Raw genomic sequence first — 13,731 nt, forward strand, 5'->3', positions numbered from 1 at the left:
TTCATATAAAAGCTCTGTATGACCAGTGACCCCAAACTACTGATTAGAGCACAGGTGCATTTACACACACAAACTCAAGGCAATGAAGTATAGTAGGCTGCTCATATTGTTAACAGTCACGCATAAGAAGTGAAGGCAAGAATGCAGTGTTCCTCCACAATATGTTAAAATATATTTTTTCTTTAAAATAATTTACTCAGAAATGAAATTTTGTAAATTGGAGTATACAGTCTTCTGCTAGACTGTATATTCCATGACGTAAACACATGATGCTGCACATGCAGTGATATGAAAAAGTTGTACATAAAAACCTTCTGTGACCATTGGAGAATTATCAGGATGCATAAAACATTTTTACAAAATGTACATTGTTTCACAACTGAATTTTATCTTTGACACTGTTATTTTGATAACTTACTGTAACCACCCAATAAGCCATAAAGACCTTTTCCAAGAAATATTGAAAACAAAGACAAAGAAATTGCGCAAGAATGCTTAAAATGGTAAATACTAAATGTAATTTTAAGAAATTAGAATAAAACAACAGCTCAAAGTCATGAAGTTCAAGATTATATACACATACAATACATTCATAATGTACATCAAATTATTTGATATGTTGTATCAAAATGCACATTTATATATATAAAAAAGTACATTACATGAAATAATGCATATTACTTTGTAAACGCTAAAAAAGTAGTCTAGTTAAACATCTAGATCATTTGGCGTATCGATCAAGATTCAGAGTATTTATAAATAAGTCATAAGTTCATAAGAAAACTTAAGTGTTCTGCAAAATTACAAATAAAGTACCAGCATGTCAAGAGCTGTGGACGTGGTCACAGAGTGTTTACGGCAAGGTAGAGACTCGAGCTATTTAGTCTTTAAATTAAAAAGTCAAAATGCCTGTCATCGGGAAAAATGTTCACTTTGTGCTTCTCTGCTTTCATTAACTTCTAAAGACTTCTAACTGTCCATTATAGTCTCTTGTGTTACCAAGGCAGCGATTGACGCATTTGTGTTAACATTCTAAAGATTTTCGATGTCAGCCCTGTCGTGGAAAATGAAACCATTTACGTAACGGCTGTCCCAGGGCACGGAGTGGAAGCAACGACAAGATTTGGTGGATGGCAATGGTGGAAAAGTATTTTTCACATTTGAAAATAATACTATAGAATAATGCATATGAAAGTTCGAGTATTGTGTCCACAAAATGTTACATAAATGCCCTCTTATACTTTAGCTTCGTTAATGTACCCATTGACTAGAATACAACCAATCCGATCTCACTGGAATTTTGACCTATTTTACGTAGTGGCTGCCGCTTCATATGAATAAGTACAATGTGAATCACACAAAACATGTGATTATTAGAAAAAAGCTATACTGAAATTCCTCCCCTATAGCCACGCCCCTAAACCTAACCATCACTGGCACGAAGGTAAATCGTACTAAAACGTACAAATGAGATCGTACAATTTACTATTTCAATTCGCCACCTTGTAAAGTAGTAATATATTGCCTTGGGATTGTGTCAATACAACTCAAACCCTGTCTGGGAAACCACCCCTCAGTGTTAAAGACTTTCATACATTAAAGTGAGAATTGTTTTTTCTCAAAATGCACATACTACTTAAATGCCCTAATTTAACTAAACCCTAGTCCCGGCCTAATCGAATTGCCCCATGAGTCACACACAAAGGGCATTCTCTGATACGTGTTAAATTCGTTTTTAAGAAGTTATCATAAACAGTTTGTTGCGTTCTTTTTGACAGTTTTTAATATTCAGTAAATCCTGAAATTGCTAAAGAGCATTTTGTCATTAAAACTTACTTGCATATGTGAAATATTAGAGAATTTTGCTTAATGCATTAGCTCTTTGTTTTGTTTAATATATTGTAACTAGTTGAGTTTTTAATAACCGATTAAAGCAATAAGCCCAAAGAAGCAGTGGTTTATAGTACTTCTATAACAGCTAATGTGTGTGCTCTGTATAAAAAAACTCTAAATGAATAAATTGAAATAAAATTACTTTATAAAGCAAGGCTTCAAAGCGCTTACTGCTTTTCTTATACAAAGTTAAAAATAAAGATAATAAAATGCAATGGTATTAATAAAAAATAACAGCTTCCCCAAACAATGTAGTTCCTTAGAAATAGACACAACAAAGCCGTTGCCAAGGAACAGCGAAGCAGCACCATAGTGTGGCGCAGTGATACTTCTGTAATGCGTTCCAATGTATGTTTTGGGGAATTTTATACGGCACAACCAATCAGAATCAAGGACCAGAACTAACCTTTGTATACCAGCTGTTGTAACAGTTTCTGCAATGTGACTGAGCCTTTCAATTAATATGAGGTCCTTCAAATTACATGCATAGTAATTACATATAAATTTGAATAATATTTTTTACATTTTCAGATGGATTATAGCGTGTCACACCACAGTGCTCTCGCATACTTTCAGTTTTAAACATCCATACACTTTCGTATCGCTCCTTCTGTCTGGATGTGCTCTTCCTCTTCAGAACACACTGTAGCATCATCTTCATCTCCTTTCAACAGCACCTGCAAACCAGCACACAACAATCTTACACAAGTGTTTTTCCATTCTGTTGGATCACATGCAAACCAGATCACTTTACAAATGCATGAATCTATTGACTGTAGAACGCATAAGAACAGATGAACAGACTTAATGTTGATTTCCAGCAATGATAAAAATATCGGGCCATTCAGTTTTATATCTTCGCTCATCAAACACATTTTTCCAAAGATCAGCCCTCAATCTCCATAGCATGAGTTTATGGAACCATGTTCCAAATGTCACTGCTCTTTCCCAACAAATGGATGATTTGTAGGCAGTCGGCAAACAACCAAAGCTGGAGGAGGGAAAAAGGGCGATGGGAAGAAAATGGAAAAAGACCCCGTATTGCCTAACACAGAGAGATCACTTGGCCCTTGAGGTCACTGGCTTATGGAAAGATGAAGTACAATCCCAGCATTCAAGAGGACGAATGCTATACACGCACAATCAAACCATTCAAATATGACACTGGAAACAAAACAAGACACATTTCAAATAGCTGTCAGATTTCATTTTGCATTACAAGCAAGTTTCAGGAATAACTAATAAGCACACTTTGATTAGACTTAACAAGAAATGACCAGAGAGGTTTATGGAGTCAAACAGAATTGTCCTGAGGATCATCCTGGGGGTTTTCTGAGACATATTTTAATATCAACTAGATAGTAAAGTTTGTAGATAAACTTTCCATTGGCTTGTCAACGCCTGATCAGAACGTTTAAGTAGATTTAGGTAAGAAGGTTTAAAGTTTGAAGTAAGATTAAGTTTTAAGATTATGATAGAATGATTTAACATGTCGCTAGCATGATTTGGCATGAATTAACCTGTCGCTAACCATAGATGCCGCATTAGCATCTGTTTCAATGGGCCGCTTTACATATGTCGTCTGCCATATTGGAAACGGTGCCAGCCGGTCTGTGTTGCCAAGTCTGCAGCTTTTACGTGAAATTGGGTTACTTTTGAACTGTGGGTTGATTTTTTCCGCAGGTTAGTAGTGCAAGTATTTTGGTCATTTAACAGGTCAAACCTAAAATATTTTTATTTTTGAATGCTAAGTTCTGGTATTTCAACTAGGGTCATGAGGCTAGGGTTAGGGATTTGGCAACCAGCCCATCATTCAACACTCAAGAGCAAGCTGACTGTGCATGTGCAACTTTATTTATATGCTTGTATGATTTTGATGTATTTACGGTTCTGTAAACTCAACCATTTTATTTGCTAAAGTAGCTCATGACAACAAATAAAAGGTATCCCATTTTTTGGGGAATTTTAATTCCCATGGTTTTCACAGCTATGGTTGTGCACTGTTGTGGCATTCTAGAGGGTGTTTCATCAGTTTAGCTCAAATCAACATGTTGCTAGCATGAATTAGTTACAAGTTACAACAAGTTGAGCTTTACTGTAATTTCGCTACAAGTGGGGACATACAGTGGAACGAAATGTCGTGCCTCCCAGGACCACGGTGCTACATAGTACAGACATACAACACTTAAGTAAAATACTATGAAAAATCCTATACACAACTAACCTACTGACAGATTGACTATAAATATACTATATAAAAATGTAGACCAATAGATTTAAACTATACAAACTATACGAATGTTTTACATAAAAACTGTACATGTGCATAGAGAAACATAGTAAGACCAGCAGCTGGCTGGGGAACATTGTAAGATTATTTAAAGTGCATGAACATGTAAACATACATATATTTGAGTCTTTTTGGTATTAAATTAGCATGTCGCTAAAATGATTTACATGGGGCTAGCCATATTTATTTAGTGTGATGTTAACATGTCGTATCCATAGTCTTTGGTCTATATAGTATAGTCTTTGCTTAAGTTTGGCTCATTTCTCAAGCTAACATAATTATGATTAAAAGTTTTTCTCTCTCTTTTTATTTGGGATGTTACAATACATCACCCGTCCAGTTTGCAAATAGACCTTCTGAAGGATACATTGTCTCTTTTTCAGCGTTTTTAGAACACTGCTCGATTTGTTTGAGCCGTACGAAATGTGAAATTTTGGGCTTAACCAATAACGTGAGTTTAAGGTGGGACTTCCCTTTTCTGACAAGTGGAAGATGGTGGATGGGGTGGACCTTGGGTGTACTTGTTTACATGTTCATTTCCGCAACTAAATAAATTGTGATTTAAGATGGCAATAGTGAAAATTATATTTGTTCATGTAGGTTATAAAATAAAAACTGACAGGATTCTTAAACCATGGAAGTATATCCACTGCTCGACTCTTTGTCGGTGACAAAAAGAGTCTAGTTTACAAAGCTTGGTTTCTTCACAGCTGGCCATAGAAATGTCATTTTTTAGTTGTTGTGAGACATTTAATCTATGTGAATGAGGTGTTTAATGAACACAAAAGTTGGACTAATGTTTAAAAGATATAAATGTACAGTAGATTTTAGATGAAAATGTTTGTTAGGGGTATTTATTAAAATATTCTCACCTCAGCTTCATCACTGCACACACTTGGCACTTCTACTTGTCTTGGACAGTCACGTGAGCCCTCCAGGGATGTCATCTTGTTATACTTCCTCATTGTTAAACTGTCCACTACCCAGAACATTATAGACTAAAACAGAACCATTTTCACCAAATTAGATATATTATATTACATCTGATTTACAGACACAGACAGAATGACAGAAAGAGAAAAGGAATGATAGACAGATAGCGTTCATGATCCCTAACAGAATGACTCACATTAACAATGAATGGAACGATCAGCATAACGATGGCTAACTCCAGCTGTGGGTTTGGGATGTAGTCTAACACCACCTCCTCCAGCTACAACACACAAATACAGAGTTGTCAGCATTAACACACTTGTACAATCATCTGATAAATACTCTGGTTGTCGTTTAATATTTGTAGATCTGCAAAAATTTGAACCATTACAAATATTCTCTCATAGATGATTGTAAACGCAGAGCAAAAATGTGGAACATTTTAAAACGACAAAATACTTATTATTTTCTAGATTTTAAGGAAATTTGATATAAAAAAATAGGAAGGAATCACGGATATATCATACATAGCTTATTCAAGTTACTTACAGTCATAGTTCACCCAACAATGAAAATTATGTCATTATTTACACACGCTTGTCATTTCAAACCTGTATGACGTTCTGTCTCCCCCAGAACACATAAGATATTTTAAAGAATGTTGTTCTTTAAAATTGCAACAGCAACGGCACCCATTCCCTTGCTTTGGTGCAATAGAAGTGGAAGGATGCCCGGGTTCTTCGGCTAACGATTTTCTTCTATATATCTTACTTTGTGTTCCGCGCAAGAAAGAAAGTCATATTCAGTTTTGGGTGAACTATTCCTTTAACTTGTACTAAAAATATTCCAGGAAAAAGTGACACTCATCGAGTTTGTGAGAAACTTTAATTGAGTGGGTATTGTGTTTATCTTACATTGGTCCACCCAGGGATGAGCAGCACCAGCGTGACCACACTTTTCTCTACAGCGATGATGAGTAAATACACTGAGCACTGGGCTAACCAGGCCTTAACACGAGGAGGGTCACCTAAAAGCAAGAATAAAACATGCATAGTGAGCTGTGCATGTCCATTTAAAATCAGCACATGCAGTCATGATTCTAGGACTGGTCTGAACAGTTTAAGTCATAAAAAAGTTACTTTTCTCAAAAATATTTTTTATTTTCATATTTTTATTGAAGCAAATTATAGTTTTTAAGCATATATATAATATGCTTTTATTTTTGCTAGAAACACAAAAAGGAATACAAAGAATACTATATCATAAACAACAAAAATATGGACTGATAAAGATATTGAACAGATTTCATATAAAATTTCAAAAGGAGGGGTGTGTAAAGTGGAAGTCTGATTGAATGCGTAGGCTTACTGGAAACAGACTCGACCATGAACAGGGGATTTTTTTTCCACTAAGTGTGGATGCTGTAACATGACCGCATTTGGAGGAAATATGGCATTAGATTAAGCAAAACTCCTTAAAGTCGCCATGAAATCAAACAGGGAATAAATGATTTATCCGTGCAAACCATATTTTTTTTGGCAGGGCAGTGTTGGCTTGCTCACCGGGAGACTGCATTTATTTATGTATTAATTAGATATTATTTATTAGAATGATCTTGCTTGTTCTATAAACACTGTGCTGTGTTTTACCTTTACTGTTTTTCCTGTTTGCCCCTTTAAAGCTGCTTTGAAACAATGCACATTGTGAAAAGCGCTATATAAATAAACTTGAATTGAATTGAATTTTTTTATTAACCTGCTCCTGTAATCTTTAATAAAAAACGTTTCCCCTCTCAACAACAAGTCTTCACCACATGTCAGCAACTAAAAAGAGTTATAGGACTATCGACTGTCCAATGGCCAGACATTTTTAGGCCTCCCCTCCAGGCCCAACTTACAACAAACCAATCAAAAAGGCAAGGGCAAAATAAAGCCCCGCCCTACTTCTTTTCTAAATCCAGAAGCTGTTTCACTCCTAAAACGTCACAATACGGAAAAGAAGTCAATCGCAACTTCCGTTAAATGGTAACTTTAACGTGACACATTCTGATAAGTTGTGCCTTTAAAACAGAGTCAACAAAGACAAAGTCAAATTAACACCTAATGATTCGATTCTGCCTGTCACTTAAACCTAAAGAAAACAATGGGTTTCATTCACTAAACATGCGTACCCACAAATCTGTGCGTGAAACCTGCGTACGAACCCTTTTAAATCAGGTTTCACAAAAACTTTCGTACAGAAATTTAATCTAAATAGAAGAGAAAAGATAGGAACAGTTTAAAGCACACATAAATTACCAGCCTCTTTCTCTCCCTCTCTCCCCCTCTCTCTCTCTCTCTCTCTAATACAAAATGACAAAATGCATGTTTCATCTCAGGATAATTTTTATATATTTTAATTAATAAATTAAATATTTTGAATAATATATATATATATATATATATATATATATAATTATGCGTAGTTGTATATTTAATTAAATAAATAATTCACATTTATTTAATCATATACAGTGTAAGAATAAGAAAAACTGTGTTGTATAGCTCGAAGCTGCGAGTTTTCTCTGATTAACCGCGCATTTACAGCCGGCTACGAGAACTCTGCAAACTGCGTGTCTGTGTAAAAGGTGTTTTATTGTGTATGAACTGAATTTGAGGACTGTGCACTTGGAATTACTTGCGACAGTGCGTCTGTAGAGAGCGTCACATTGGGTTGCCTGAAGTAACTTTGACTTAAGTGGCGACAGGTGGTTAAGGAAAGGTTAGGTGGAATACAGAGGTGGCCTTGGTGCGTTTTATGCAAACGACTAATCTTGTGCACGCGGCCTCTCATTTAGAATACTCCAAATTCACTAACATTGACGTGGTTAAGAACAAATTCATGTGCGTACGCATGTGTTGTGAATTAGGCGGAAAGTTTTCATGGGAGGATAAAATGTGTGTATAAATACGAAAAATCTACGCAATTATAAGCAAATAAGACCCATTATTTTTCACGTTTTACTGGCATAGTCTAGTACTCTTTAGACCACCTAAGATATCAGCTTCTGCAATTTCAGATAAATGTTGTACAAAACAAAAAACAGGTTTCACAATCTGACCTAAGCAGAAAGGCAGTCACATTTCTTTGGCCAGAATCATTTGAAACAGTGGGTGTGTTCCATCTGCTCTGTATGTGTGCTTGTGTTATGATATTTCTATGGTGCTTTACCAAGGGAATCCCTTAGAGGAACAAAAGCAACTTTGGGAAAACAACCCAAACCTTCTTGAAAAAATGACACACAGCTCCATCTAGTGGACATATATATCCAAAAGAGACACCTCGTCTTCCAAAAACCAACTTTTCATTTCATCCTAAATGTAACATCCATTTAACTCACCATACTCTCCAAACTTTAACAGTGTTAACTGTCTGTACTCCACTAGCTTTGTAACCACCTTCACGCCCACCCAGACCACCAGCATCCCCAATGTGGCATCCAACAGGAAGTTTAATAAATATCTGTAGAGACGAGAATCAAGCGGTTATTTTTATAGTCACAATGAGTTTGATCAACACTTGACAGCTGACTCACAGAGAGCAGGGATCTTCACTGGTGAGCGTGGACAGGAATATATTGGCAAAATGCATGAAAAGAGCACCGATCGCCTGCTTGGACGTATCAAAGAACCTGCAGATGGAAGAAAGAATGAGTTTTTGTCCTCAGTTTTACTATATTATTCAACTTCACTATAGTACTTTGGTAATATTTTACTACTAATAGCCTACCAGATTTTCCAAGGTCTTCTTATTCCAACAGGTTCACGAAACCTCTTTACTGTGAAGATAAAGATTCTTATAAACACTACCATATATAATTCAGACACTTAAGTCACACTTAAAATGTATGAAATGTAATAAATGATCAAAACGATTGGAATCTGCAAAAATTATGTTACTTCAAGCTTGTAATTATTAATCAGTTATGAATTATTAATACATTTTTGACTATTTTACATTTTAGCCAATTGGTGGGCAATTCATATTAATTCATATTCAAATGAATCTCTAAATGAATTCATTCTCATTCCTATTTTAGTCTGTTTTCGCCTTGGACCTTCATATATGTTTTATTTATAATTCACTTGAAAAATTGAAAGTAGCAGCCATCTGTAACAATTACTTTTTCCCTGATCAAAGTTACAAAATACATTTGGCTAATATATAATATAAGACATATAAAAAATGTATGCCATTTCATTTAAAAGATATCAAATGAAAAAGATACGTAAACACCTGATTTGTGTACATGCTGGGACCACCATATATATCTAAATGAAATATCCCGATATACAAGCATGTCAATTAAGCGTGATAACTGGTAATGGGCAGTCCATGGTGAAAGTCAAACAACCATAACAGCATGGCACAATGTAAGAGGTTGTTTCCCCTTTCAGACAAACAAGGCCTAAACTTTATTTCAGCTTTGTGTTTAAAACATTGTAAGGTCAAATGATTATTATTTGCAAATTTCATTAACTCAAATAATAGTGATTTTGTTCCAAATCACTCTTAATATTTGAGACACACTGAGATTAAGTTCACTCAAGTCATATACAATTTTGATGCGTTTCTGTTTCTACAAAAGAACTGATCTAATGGAATAAGCAAATCATTTTGTTTGTGATTAACAGCCTAATAGCAGTAATGCAATCATTAAACATCTGAGGAAACATCAGAGATGACATCAGCAAGGTAAGCAGCCAAAAACTACACAGGAAGAGACCAGAATAACAAAGAGGAAGTACATACTGTAAAAACAAGAAAACGAAGAGGCCTGAACGTGTTTATAAAGTACAAATGGTACAGAGTAAACCTCCATCGTTGTTTTGTTCTCTTTAAAAAAAGTAAGTGAATCCTAACTTCTCTATTTACAGACAAACAGTGATAAACTGATAATAACAAATGTATTTGTCTCACAGTATATGCACAGCAAAAAGTTTAATAATCAACAGAAACAGCACAGCTCCAATGGTAATGTGTAACGTTGGTCGGGTCAGAAGTCATTTTCCATGTTTTAGGGTCATTCAGTGCATGACCTAAAACACATTGATATGTTTTTCTAAGAAACAGAATTTTTATTTCTATTTTTAATTCCCTTTCCATATACAAAGGGATATTGTAAATGTGTAAAACACATTTATCCTCAACAAATTAGAGTACCATTGTTCTCTGTAGTACAAACAGTGTGACGTTTGTAAAGTTTAACATTTGAAATGTGATGTTTGTTCAAATACTTACTTGCATAACAATTGATTAATCTCTTAGTAAATGAGGCTCTTGAACAAAAGTGGCAATATATTTGCTTTACAACTACAATGGTCCCAACAGTATAAGGGTGAATACATTTCGTGTTTTAGGCCATTTTAAAACCTAGATACACGTTTAACCATTAACAGAGCGCGTGTTGTTTTCTCAGCAAGAGCACATGACTATCAATTCTATTTAACATAAATATTGGAAAATGGAGCAATGCTGAATTGGACAAAAGGGTCCAAACCTGAAAGGCAGGTCAGATGACTTGGACCCTCTAGCTACCAAAACGTATCACTTGAGTTTGGGGTCAGAACATCACATGAGCTACAAGAAGCGGTGTTATATTATCATGTGTTATCACCCGGCTATGTAATCTTATCTTTGAAAAAAGCTTGTCCCTTAAAAGATAACGGACACATTTATGCTTGAAACGTTCATTCTGCGAAAAAGTTCAACATGCTCCAGAGAATACTTTTCGTAAACATTAAGCTGTTCAAACTTAAAAACATCTTTAAGGCGACCAGGACTACTCTCTACTTCTTCGAATGTTAACAGTCTCTCCAATATAGCAGGATTTATGAAGATGTAAATGTATGTTTAGAGTTATTTAACATTAACAGTTTTATTTACAGTTATATAGAGCGCATTTACTTTTATCAGTAAGTTTGTCCGTTGGGGAACAAACCCATGACTTTTGCACAGCTAATAATGCTTTGACCAATTGAGCAACAAATACATCAAGTTAACTTCCTACAAAATGGGTTATCATGCTTGCTTCAAAACATTTCCAGCGCAATCTCATGAGAATTCCTTGCTATTTCACAAGGTGGCTAATTCAGATGAATTTGTATGATCTCAGTCTTACATTTTAATACGATTTGCCTTCCCTCCAGTGACTTTAGGTTTAGGGGATGGGTAAAAAGAGAGAATGTTTGCTACAAACTTACCAGGATGGAAAGCAGCTAATAAGTACATAAACAATATAAGCCAGTGGTTGACAACTTTGGTTCATTTGATAATTTAACACGTGACTGAAATCATTAGCCCATTAATTGAGAAATCAAAGGACTGGACTGAGAGAGTCACATACAGAAAGAGATGCATGTGCAGTGCTTGGGGTCGTTTTTACTTACGATCGTATTCTGACGCAATTCCGATTGAAAATACATTTCAAAGGAGAAAAATGGTGGGCGTGACTTTCGATTTTTACTACGAATTGATTGGATGTATAAACACAGCGTTTGCATTTTGAAATGAAACTAGCATCAGACTAGTTAAAGGGGAGGAGTTAACGGATGCTCCGCCCAAGCAGTCAAATTTACATCATTTTCCATGGATGTCATATCAGGCCGGAAGTGCATTTTCAGATTTTAACTGAAGATAATGAGGGTACATGAATTTTAAAAAGAAAATGACCCATATTGATACTCTATTTACAATAAACGCTGCAATATTTCATGAAAAAATAAGAATTGTAATTTTTAATTTCACTTGAACTTTAAACTACACTGTAAATTTGACATTTTTGTGATCAAAAATATTATTTAACTTTGGCATTAAGGTCATTTCAGCCAAATGCTAAGGTAAAATTGCTCAAACTGTTATTCCATATTTATGTACTTAAGACATGCCAGGGTCACAGTTACCAGTGTGTTGCGCTTTCGCAGCAAATACTTTAATATAAGACAGTAATGATATGAAGACATCATTTTATATGTTTTTCGTCCTGCCCTGATGTTCTTCAAAATAACTTTAAATACAACGTTAATTCTCATAGCTACATATAATCTTTCAGAACCATGCGCATATAGAAAATGGTTTTTTTATTTTATTTGTGGTAATACAAATAGTAACAATCAGTTAAAAACATTTTAACCACACGTTTATCATAATAAAACCATGGTTTCAAAAAAATGTTTTGTTCCTTCCATACTTGTAGTACCACATTGAACTGTAAACAAACAAACACAAAGCCACGTGCTCCCCGGTTAGGTCACATTCCCAACATCCCGATTAGTAACAAAGCAAAAACAATAAAAAAAATCTTATAAAAGAACCAGGGGAGAATGTGAGGAAAACAAGAAACTTACCCATTAACGTGCTGAACGCGAGGACAGCCAACAAACCCTGAATAAAAACACTGAATCCGTCCATCATAGATCCGTCCACACAGCCACGATACTCCGACCTCACAATGTCACTTATATTAGTGCTACTCTGCAATAAAATATACAGACTCATGTTGAAAAGTATAATATTAGTCCTAATACGATCCTTTGTTGAGCAGAAATCCGCCTGTGGACTTGAATGGGTTTTCCATATAACTTCACCGGCAAGTAGACCAAGACAACGACATTAAAACAAAAGTCTGATAAACCGAGATCGCATTGGTGATTCGTAAGAGTCTCAATAAAGTTGTCCGATATAATACGTGAAACATTACTCTGCGGTCTCGCTTTCTTTCTTTCTGTTGTCGAGTCAACACCGAGAAAATGCAGCTTGCTGACGTCACCTCCTGCCGAATTCTTTGCCCTTTGTCCCCGTTATGCTGGTGTGCAAAAACATACACTTAGTGAGAAAACTAGTTAAATAACGAATATTGTATATATTGTTTTATTTACACATCACACGAATTTAAGGTTTCAAGTTAAAAGGGCTGTTGAACCGATGATGGTTTTGGTTTTTTTCTCTGTTTTGGCATGTTGTTTTCTACCTAGTTGTTTTAAAATACTGCCCTTGTTGTGATTTCTATCCTCCAAACTTAAATTCCCAAATCCTTTTTCCAGTAGCCACCGAGAAAAAGTATATACAATTAAATCACACTATATTATTCATTAAGGCAAAGTTTCAACTGAAACAAATACACATTTTAACCAAAAGGAGTTTTGGTGTTGTGAAACTCCCTTCAAGTGTTAAAACTCTCTTAAAACAGGTCTTTCCAATGATGACAGAAGAAACTGGTTTAAACTTTGACTAAAAGTTTTTAGGGAACCAAATACGTTTCTTCTTACATTTTTATAGTCCATAAAACTCCACCACAAAGAAACTTTTGTGCAAAAAAACAGTCTGAACAAAGACCCGTTGGGAACCTTTACTTTTAAGAATGTAGGCTTGTTTATGGCCAACTAGTATTGGGAAATCATATGGTGGAAATTTTGGAATACTTTTTTGTAGGCAACACTTGAAATGTTCCAGTGGGAATGTACATAGAGAAATCGACTTTAAAAGAATGCATTACATATAATTACTGGAATTTAAAGCATGACAACTGGTCTGTTAGAAAGTATTTGTGTTAATTATGATGAATAGTGATGAATAGC

At 35.1% G+C, this 13,731-nt stretch overlaps 1 protein-coding gene across 1 annotated transcript; it reads right to left on the reverse strand.

Moving 5' to 3' along the window:
- Positions 1-149: 149 nt before the first annotated feature.
- On the reverse strand, positions 150-12,915 carry tmem110l (transmembrane protein 110, like). Its single transcript, XM_056748987.1, has 8 exons — positions 12,502-12,915; positions 8,885-8,933; positions 8,691-8,786; positions 8,496-8,617; positions 6,031-6,143; positions 5,313-5,396; positions 5,056-5,181; positions 150-2,570 (listed from the first exon to the last, which is right to left on the reverse strand). The coding sequence occupies exons 1-8, from the start codon at positions 12,650-12,652 to the stop codon at positions 2,472-2,474; spliced, it is 840 nt and encodes a 279-aa protein (XP_056604965.1). The 5' UTR covers positions 12,653-12,915; the 3' UTR covers positions 150-2,471.
- Between the last annotated feature and the right edge of the window lie 816 nt (positions 12,916-13,731).

This window comes from Triplophysa dalaica, chromosome 5 (genome assembly GCF_015846415.1).
Source record: "Triplophysa dalaica isolate WHDGS20190420 chromosome 5, ASM1584641v1, whole genome shotgun sequence".
NCBI classification, from domain to species: Eukaryota; Metazoa; Chordata; class Actinopteri; order Cypriniformes; family Nemacheilidae; genus Triplophysa; species Triplophysa dalaica.

Excerpts from the sequence above, each read along its gene's own strand:
- tmem110l (XM_056748987.1), bottom strand. The coding sequence starts at position 12,652 with ATGAGTCTGTATATTTTATTGCAGAGTAGCACTAATATAAGTGACATT. Across the intron at positions 6,144-8,495 it reads GTTAAAGTTTGGAGAGTATG|GTGACCCTCCTCGTGTTAAG; the intron begins GTGAGTTAAATG and ends TCTTGCTTTTAG. Across the intron at positions 5,397-6,030 it reads TCATCCCTGGGTGGACCAAT|CTGGAGGAGGTGGTGTTAGA; the intron begins GTAAGATAAACA and ends TGTGTGTTGTAG.